Here is a 9162-nt window from a genome sequence, read left to right as displayed (position 1 = left end):
AAAAAAAAAAAAAAAAAAAAAAAAAAAAAAAAAAAAAAAAAAAAAAAAAAAAAAAAAAAAAAAAAAAAAAAAAAAAAAAAAAAAAAAAAAAAAAAAGAAGAAGAAGAAGAAGAAGAAGAAGAAGAAGGTGAGAGTTAAGAGAACCTAGAGAAGAAAAAAAAAAGAAACTTGGGAAAATGACAAGACATGTTATTTTCATTGATTAATATAAGAATATATCTCAAATAAATTAAACAATATTAAATTTGAAAATTGTGAATTCTTTCCATCCAAAAAGGTAAAAACACTCGATAAATAAATTAATGGTATTAAGGTAGGTAATTTATTTAATTTCTTTCTCTAAATAATTGAATATTTTAATGAAATATAATAAATTACTAATTAATTTAGATAAGCATATAAGGAAATTATTTCATGAATGGTATTAAGGTATGTAATTTACGTTTTATCGTATCTAATTTCTTTTTCTAAATAATTGAATATTTTAATAAAATATAATAAATTACTAATTAATTAAAATATAATAAATTACTAATTAATTTAGATAAGCATATAAGGAAATTATTGATATAGATTACGAGTTAATTTAGATAAGGGAAATTATTGATCAATAATAATCCTAACTAAATTAAATGAAAGACAAATGAAGAAAAAAAATAATAATTTAGATGAAATTATTGACCAATAATGGTAACTAAATTAAATGAAGAACGAATAAAGAAATAAAATATAATAAAATGAATAAAAGTAAATAATGGTAAATATGGAAAAGGAAAGGTGTAAATATGGAAAGGAAAGGTTTATAAATAAATATTAGGATTAGGGTTTAGTTTGTGTTTCATTGCAGCTCCAATCGTGTTGGCCGATCCCATCGTGTTGGCCGATCCCTACTTGTGCTGCTAATTCAGCAGGTAATCTTCTCCTATTTCTCTTCTCTTCTCCGATTTTCTTTGATTCTTAGATTGATTTTGATTAGTTAGTTGTTTCATTACAATTCATTATTTCATTGTTTTTTTTTTTTGTATTAGATTTTGAACTCGATTCAATAGTTAATCTTCAAATGACACCTACTGTCCAAGCAAACCAACCAAATAATCCCTATGACTTAGATTATGACTCAGATGACGACGAATTGACTCCGGAAGAACTGAGTCGATACAATGAAGCTGCACTTGCGTCCGACGTACTATTCTTTTCAATTCTCCTTTCTAGTTTCCTACTTTTATTCTCACAATATTATTTTGTAATATTATCATATGCCACAGGGTTTTGATGTACCCACTTTACGGGATAGTTCTGAAGTTGGTCTCATTGTACCTGTATCAGAGAAATTACTATCTAAACCACATCTTCGAGAATGTGCGCAGAAGGCTATTAGTGAGTACAATATTGAAAATGTATGTATGTAACTTGGCATTTGTATTTTCTTCCATCAATAACCTTCCTAACCTCTTATTAAACTTTCTTCTATTCAGGGAACCAACTATGAGTTTGTGAAAATTGTGAAGGCTACACACCAAGCTTCCTGGGGTCTCTTATATTACATCACTTTTGATGTCAAGCAAATTGGAATAGAGTTTCTAACAACAACTTTCGAAGCTAAGGTGTTACATGCGATTGATGATAGTATGGAGGTATACTTATGTAGACCAAAGCGCTCTAGTTGAACATCTTTCTATTTTACTACATACATGTTCTCATATAACACTTTTTTTGTTGTTTGTCTAATTCTAATTGGAATTATGGTTTTGCTTTTTAGTGTTTATTTGTGTTGTTTATATAATTCTATATGGAATTATGGTTTTGCTTCTGGTTTATTTGTGTTTTTTTATGGAATCATGGTTATGATTTTTATTAGAGCTCTTATTGTAATTAGTTTGTTCATTACTTTTGTGTTTAGAATTTAGGTTTGGACTCTGTGTATTAAAGATCATAAGTTTATACCAACTAAACTTAGAAAAAATATTAAGTTTGAAATCTATAAAAATATTAGATTTTGAATCTATAAAAATATTAGGTTTGAAATTTATAATAAAGTTCATAACAGATGATCACTCTCAATATTTTTATTAAATTCTTAGAGAAACTAACTAAATATTATTTTGCAATATAGTAAATTTTTATTAATGTTTTTTTTTGGGATATTTTATTATTTATATAATTTAGAAACTTTTGATTTATTTCTAAATAGTTCTATTATAACACTATGTCTCTAGCCACCTCCTCGTCCTAGCTTCGCCTTCATCTATGTCTGTAGCCACGAAAATAGTGATTTGTTTTGAATGGTGAAATAATTTTATAATTTTTTGAATTGTGAAATAATTTCAATCCAACCACTTGAAATTTGAATTGATGGAAGAAATTTTCTTAATTGACCTCAACAAACTCGTCCTAATTAAAGCGTATGTACGAATGATAAACAATATTTTAATAGAGAATAATATTTAAAAGAATGATAATTAATTATTGATTAACTGTGGACAAACAAAACCTAGGGCGCTAATCACTGTTTTTCTTCTTACAAACTAACCAAACTTTTATTTATTTGACATTTGACATTTATTTGACCACGACCAAGGGTGGTCTTTCTTCAGGAGCTCTATACATTTGATAAATATATAGCAGTAACGAGCCAACTAATCTGGATGAATTCGTTTATTTTAATACCAACCATAAAAACATTCCTTTTTCTCTTCTTTCATTCACAAACTAATTAAAATATCATCTAATATAAAATATATTGAAAATAGAATAGCTTAGAAATAATTAACTTAAAAAATATTTTATAAATTCCAAAAAATTTATTAATTTTTTTTTAAAACTAAAAGTTTTAAATATTTACCATTAATATATGAACAAAACCTAAACTTACTCACTTAGTATATGAACAAAACGGTTAGTACCACGTTTGAAAAATACCTATAGTCTTCCAGAGAATGACATGCATGAAATTAATCAAAGAAAAAAAATAATATGAAAAAAAAAAAACCATTATAAAGAATTTTCTTTTTTTTTAAATGAAAATTAAACTAACATTTGAAATTTAAATAGGCAGACACCGCTCTATCCGTTGTCTCTGCACTCTCTCCATTGTGTCTGCGCTCTCTCCATTCTGTCTCTCCGTAGTTCATCGGTGCTACATTGTGGTTCTGTCAGGCACCCACTCCATTTTCCGTCTAAGTCTATCTCCGCAGGACTCCGTTTTCGTTCGTCCGGCGGCGGGACTCCGTTTTCGTTCGTCCGGCGCGGGACTCCGTTTTCGTTCGTTCGTTCGGCGGCAGGACTCCGTTTTCGTTCGTTCAGCGGCGGCACTCCGTTTTCGTTCGCCGCGGCAGTCTCTTCGTTCATCCGGCTGCTGCTGTTCGTCCCTCCTAAAAAACATGCAAGTCAGTGTGAGGATATGTTTGATTTTTTTTATATATGTAGGAAAATATTTATTTTTATTTATTTATTTACGTTTCATTTATTTGTATTTTTTTATTTTTTATTATACAGGTATATATATATTATATATAATTATTTTTATGTGTGATTTAGGTGGAAAATTTTGATCGGAGAGATCATGGAGTACTTACTCCCATTCGAAATCAACGAAATTGTTGTAAGTATGAAAAGTTAATATTTTTTTAAGTATATTATAATCCGTTGTAAGTATGAAAAGTTCATATTTTTTAAGTATATTATAATCCTAATTTCTTTTTTATTTAGGTTGTTGTTGGGCAATGGCTGCTACAGCAGCAATTGAATCTTTATACAACATCAAACTTAGAAAGGAAGATGAAGATTTGTTTCAGGGTTCGTCCCAACAACTAGTTGATTGCATTCAGCTCCACCCAAGGGTGCAAGATGCTCAAGGATGTTACACTTACAGCACCAACAAAGCATTCAGTTGGATTATAAACAATGGCGGAATAGTATGCGAAGCACATTATCCATATATGGGCAGGAGAGGAGAACCGAGAGAAATAACAGACGTAAAATATTGTAGTTTGTGTGTGTTTTTTTTTAATTATATTTTTTATTTTATTTTGAAAAATAACATTTAATTTATAATGGTAGGTGGTTCCCAGAATCAAAATTAATTCATTTAAGAGGATATACCACGACAGGGATGACGTGGATTCAGTACTTCTACACCATCCGATAACGGGAGTTATACGAGCTACGTTGGAATTCAAAAGTCTTGAAGATGTAAGTATAGTATGCCGATAAAAATTTTAAATTACGAATATATATATATTTTTTTTTTATAAAAAGATGATTGCTAAAATAATTTATTCAATTATGTTTTCTAACTTTTTTTTGTATGTTGTTTGAATGTGGTAGGAAATATATTACGGTCCTGAAGATGTCAACACATTGTTAGATATTAATACTCCTTCACATGCCGTGTTGGTTGTTGGATTTGGGGAGCACAACGAGCAAAAATATTGGATAATAAAAAATTCATGGGGAGAACGGTGGAAAGACCATGGTTATGGAAAAATTAGTCAAAACATCGTCAATACAATACAAGGTGCGCGAGGCGTTTAATAGAAAGATTATCTTACCCCATTATTGAAGGTCAAAATCAATAGAATAGCGGAGGTCAAAATATTTTTGTACACACAATTATAGATTGATGTGGAGTCCTGTCCGCGTAGGAATAAGGACAATTACTTTTGTAACCGACCATTACTTCTGTACTAGATGTGTTTACTTTTGTAACCGACCATTACTTCAGTACTAGATGTGTGTTTTCAACGCACATTTGACATATATATATATATATATATATATACAAATATACGTGTAGGTTGGATATACAAATATACCGCAGTAGGTTGGATTCTGATGGTATATTATTCTTAAAAAAATGTTGACAGAGGACGGGAAGAGTCCCCATAATTTGGTTTTTATGCAAGGACATGTCTCTTCTTTTCCCTTTATTCCAATCACTAAAATCACCCAAAATACTTTTCTAAAGTTTGTTCAACTTGTCACACATATTTTTAATAAGCAGTTCATCTCACAAGATACCATCGATCGTAACATATTTAAAAATAATAAAGCAGAAAAAAGAGATAAAAGTCAAAAGAAAATCTGAAATGAGAAGAAAAATTGCAATTGTCTTTGATGTTTTTGCATTTCACGGTTGAGCCATCTCGAAATACTAACTTGGCTCAGCTCGACTTGGCGGCTTACTTAGCCGGCTCGGCAACTAGGCTTAGCGACAAGGTCACTATAATATATCGATTTCAAGGTTTTTGGCCCCTCTAAAGCCGTTTCTGCCCTCAGTTTCAGCATCTGAGGTCAGTATGGTCCCTAAACGTTAAAGACAACTTAGGTCGGGGGTTTATTTTGATAATAGCATGAGGTTTAGCTAGGGTATGTTATAAAAGGTTCTAAGTTTTTATGTGGTTATCATAGGACATATTTAACCGCTGGGCTTAGCTCGTTGTGAGTGACTTCAACCAAGACCATCGAGGTAAGTGACCTTACTGTTGGAGTTAGCTTACTACGTGTTGTATGATGGTGCATGCCCTGTGGCCCCTGCATGCACCATATTTATGTGATATGATTATGTGATGTATAGATGGTGTTGAGTGTAGATTGTGTATGTTATGTGATGTATGAATTATGTTGACTGTTGACCGTTATGTTATGTGAAGTATGAATGAGATGTTAGTATTATATGTCATGAATATGTTGATCGATGCCATAGATACAAGTAGAATTATCGAGTCATGTCATGAGATGTTATGCAACTGGGATGGACTTTCATGTTATGTAATATGTCATGTAATGTAAGTCATGTGAGATGCCATGTGATGTAAGAAACGTAAATGAGATGTTAGCACTGCTTATGTAATGCCATGTTAGATATGTTAAGGGACCTCATGCATATATGTATGTCACGTGCATCGGGATTCTTCCCCTTTATGATACAAAAGAATGAATTACGATATTTATGTTCGCCATGATATCATGCGGGCCCTTTTCTGTTCTGTGGTGTCCGACGACGTGTAATACGTTATGCCCGACCAAGCTAGGCCCAGGGGGTACGTATATGAGCCCGCCTTGTGGGTCCATGTACACGTACATTGGCCATGTGTGAAGGAGTACCACACATCCAACCCTACCCGGAATAGAAAAGCGCCCAAGGCTATGAAAAGTTTATGAAAAGTTAGGTCCCGCTCATATGTTGCATGTGTTTGCATTCCTAACCCCAACAGTGGGGTGACTTACTGAGTATTTCATAAAATACTCAAGCCACGTGCTACCTACATTTTTCAGGTAAAGGCAAGGCGCCAATGTACGGTTGACGGCGGAGCTGAGGCCACCATGGAAGTTGGAGACGGGATATTTTTAGNCACGTACATGGGCCATGTGTGAAGGAGTACCACACATCCAACCCTACCCGGAATAGAAAAGCGCCCAAGGCTATGAAAAGTTTATGAAAAGTTAGGTCCCGCTCATATGTTGCATGTGTTTGCATTCCTAACCCCAACAGTGGGGTGACGTACTAAGTATTTCATAAAATACTCAAGCCACGTGCTACCTACATTTTTCAAGTAAAGGCAAGGCGCCAATGTACGGTTGACGGCGGAGCTGAGGCCACCATGGGAGTTAGAGATGGGATATTTCTAGGAGTTTACGTTTATTGGACTGTTTTAAGTTATAGCATTGAGTATTGTTTTATTTGGATTTATTTTCAATTCAGTATTGAAGGTTTATTTTTGGAGTTTAGGTTTTGTTTTGGATTCATGAATATTTATGAAAGACTCTTTCAAGGTTATTTATGATGAGCTTCCGCCTAATGAGATATGTATGCATGGGTGACGTCACTAATTAGGTTAAAGAAAATTAGGGGCGTTACAGATACGGTCTGCTTAACCTATGCTCAAGGCTTCATGCGTTCCAAGCGGCATAGTCTGAAAACCTACATCCAAGGCTTCTTACGTTCCAAGCGATATAGTCTTAATATTGCATCAAGGGCTTGCCCTATAATATAGTCTCCTTAACCTATGCCCAAGGCTTCATGCGTTCCAAGCGGCATAGTCTGAAAACCTACATCCAAGGCCTCTTACGTTCCAAGCGATGTAGTCTTAATACTGCATCAAGGGCTTGCCCTATAATACAGTCTGCTTAACCTACGCTCAAGGCTTCATGCGTTCCAAGCAGCATAGTCTAAGTCATGAGCATGCTGTACCGTGGGAGGTCTTAGGAGGTTCTTGATTCGTGGCTAAGGTAACGTACTCTCTTCTTGTTCCTCCATGACTTTAGACTCCCCTTAATAGCCCGTAAAGGTCACTTGCTCGGTGCATACTTAAACATGGCATCCTGCAAGTCTACAGGGCATCCCTTGTAGGTGAGGAAATCTTGAGGCATGACATCCTGCAAAGGAAACATGATGCAGGGCATCCCACCTAGAAGAGGAATTCTTGGGCACTGCTTTGTGGGAGGTCATGGGTCACTTTAGACATGACTAGAGTATTACCTAGTATTCTTGAGTTTCTGTTTCTGAGTTTGGGGACCTTGGTCCCTCGTCCTTGAGTGGTACCTAGCATTCTTCTTACTTGGGTAGTTGTAAAGCTGGTGTGTTGTTGTTCTTGGTTCTTAATTTTGTAAGTTTCTAAGGTCCTTAATTTCTTGAGGCATAAGTTGTAACTCGTATTTGTAACCATATGAACCCATCTTAGTTTTTCTAGAAGGTCATAGATTTCTAGGAAGTTCTTTAAAGGGTTCTAGAAGAGTCTAAGGTCTTGTGGTGTTTCCTTTAGGTGTTTCTTGGATCCTAACTTGGTTTAGGTTCCAAACTTACTCCAATCAACTTGAAACCTCAAACTTATCTTCATGTCCTTCATAATCGACCTTATAAGAAGTAGCAAATCATTTTAAGCACGTATAGACCTTGAAATCTCATAAGTAGTCCTAAGGGCATTTTAGTCATTTCATCCCTAATTCTTGGTTTTGTTACTTAACATATTCCAATGACTTTCAAACTTCTCCATATCATCAAACATCATAAAATAAGATCTACTATATAGTTTCATAACATTTAGAGGTCATCTAGGTCATGAACCGTAGGTAGTCTTCCTTAGGGGCATTATGGTCATTTTGCACCGTTTCGTGGTTTATCTACTTATCCTTAACCAAAAACCACCAAAATTCTTATATAACCTCAAGATGCTATAATATGCTCAGCATTAAAATTTCATAGGCAGCGAAGTTCATCTAGTGGGTTATTTTAACGTTACCTAAATCACGAGCAATTTGTTCGGTTCAAGATCTTAACTTAAGGTTCCTAGGGTTTTTCTTTCATTTATCCTAATTTCATACTTTTTTTAGGGTTCATATGGAAATCCAAGCGATTCCTACAAGTATTTCTTAACAAAAAAATCCAAGGTGACTGCTTACCTCGTTGTCGACGTTCGGGACCTCTTTTCTTGAGCTTCCGGTACCCGAATTACTTCAACTTTCCTTTCACAGACGCCTTATTGTGTCTACTTTCTGGAACTATAAAGGTTTTCATGAGAATCGGTCTGAAAGGGGGTTAGAATTGAGAAAAACCGAGGAAAGGTCGAGTTTTGGGTTGACATGGCCGGTTCAACTGAACCGGCCACGTCATCGTCTTCTTCCTCCAGTCGGGAAGAAGACGCGGCCGGCTATAGCGCCGCTGTCTGAAACTCGCCCTCCCCAGCTCCGATCACGCTGTTTCTCCTCCTAATTTCTTCATGAAACTTAAATATTGTGTTACAAGGAAGAGCTAGGAATTGACTTCGTACCTTTTCATGGATTTTAGCCTAAGATATTTGCTTCCAAAATATGATTTCTCGCCGGAGTAAAAACAGAGAATTTCTTATTGGGTAGCCGATTCTAGGGGTTTTCGAGGCTCGATTTCTTCAAGAAACCTCTTCCTTATTCTTTCCTCAAGATAAAGTAATTGGTTTGGAGGAACGACTTTGAGTGTGGGATCTTAATTTTGAGGAACCACTCTCGGTCTGCAAGTTACCCGACACCCCCAATTTTCGATCTCTTGGGTATCTTGTTCTACGATGTTTCAGCACTCCATTCCTCCATAGAACTTGTGGGTAATCTTGTTTAGAAGCTATAGGAACAAGTTTGAAAGGAAATGGTGGAGAATTGCTCTCGAATTTGGAAGAAACCCGAGTAGGAGAC

The 9162-nt window shown here is 34.6% G+C and overlaps 2 protein-coding genes across 2 annotated transcripts; both read left to right on the top strand.

Moving 5' to 3' along the window:
• The first annotated feature begins 853 nt into the window (after positions 1 to 853).
• LOC111789436 lies at positions 854 to 1678 on the top strand. The gene is made up of 4 exons (XM_023670210.1): positions 854 to 911; positions 1029 to 1183; positions 1266 to 1397; positions 1476 to 1678. Exons 2-4 carry the CDS (start codon positions 1061 to 1063, stop codon positions 1665 to 1667), a joined length of 447 nt encoding a protein of 148 aa, XP_023525978.1. The 5' UTR covers positions 854 to 911; positions 1029 to 1060; the 3' UTR covers positions 1668 to 1678.
• A 2044-nt stretch (positions 1679 to 3722) lies between these two features.
• LOC111788438 (zingipain-2-like) lies at positions 3723 to 8710 on the top strand. The gene is made up of 4 exons (XM_023668773.1): positions 3723 to 3914; positions 4060 to 4191; positions 4327 to 4516; positions 8508 to 8710. Exons 1-4 carry the CDS (start codon positions 3723 to 3725, stop codon positions 8708 to 8710), a joined length of 717 nt encoding a protein of 238 aa, XP_023524541.1.
• The last annotated feature ends 452 nt before the right edge of the window (positions 8711 to 9162 follow it).

The sequence above is a fragment of the Cucurbita pepo genome, chromosome LG02, assembly GCF_002806865.2.
Source record: "Cucurbita pepo subsp. pepo cultivar mu-cu-16 chromosome LG02, ASM280686v2, whole genome shotgun sequence".
In the NCBI taxonomy this organism is placed as follows: Eukaryota; Viridiplantae; Streptophyta; class Magnoliopsida; order Cucurbitales; family Cucurbitaceae; genus Cucurbita; species Cucurbita pepo.
This window is presented reverse-complemented; position numbering and strand designations above follow the sequence as displayed.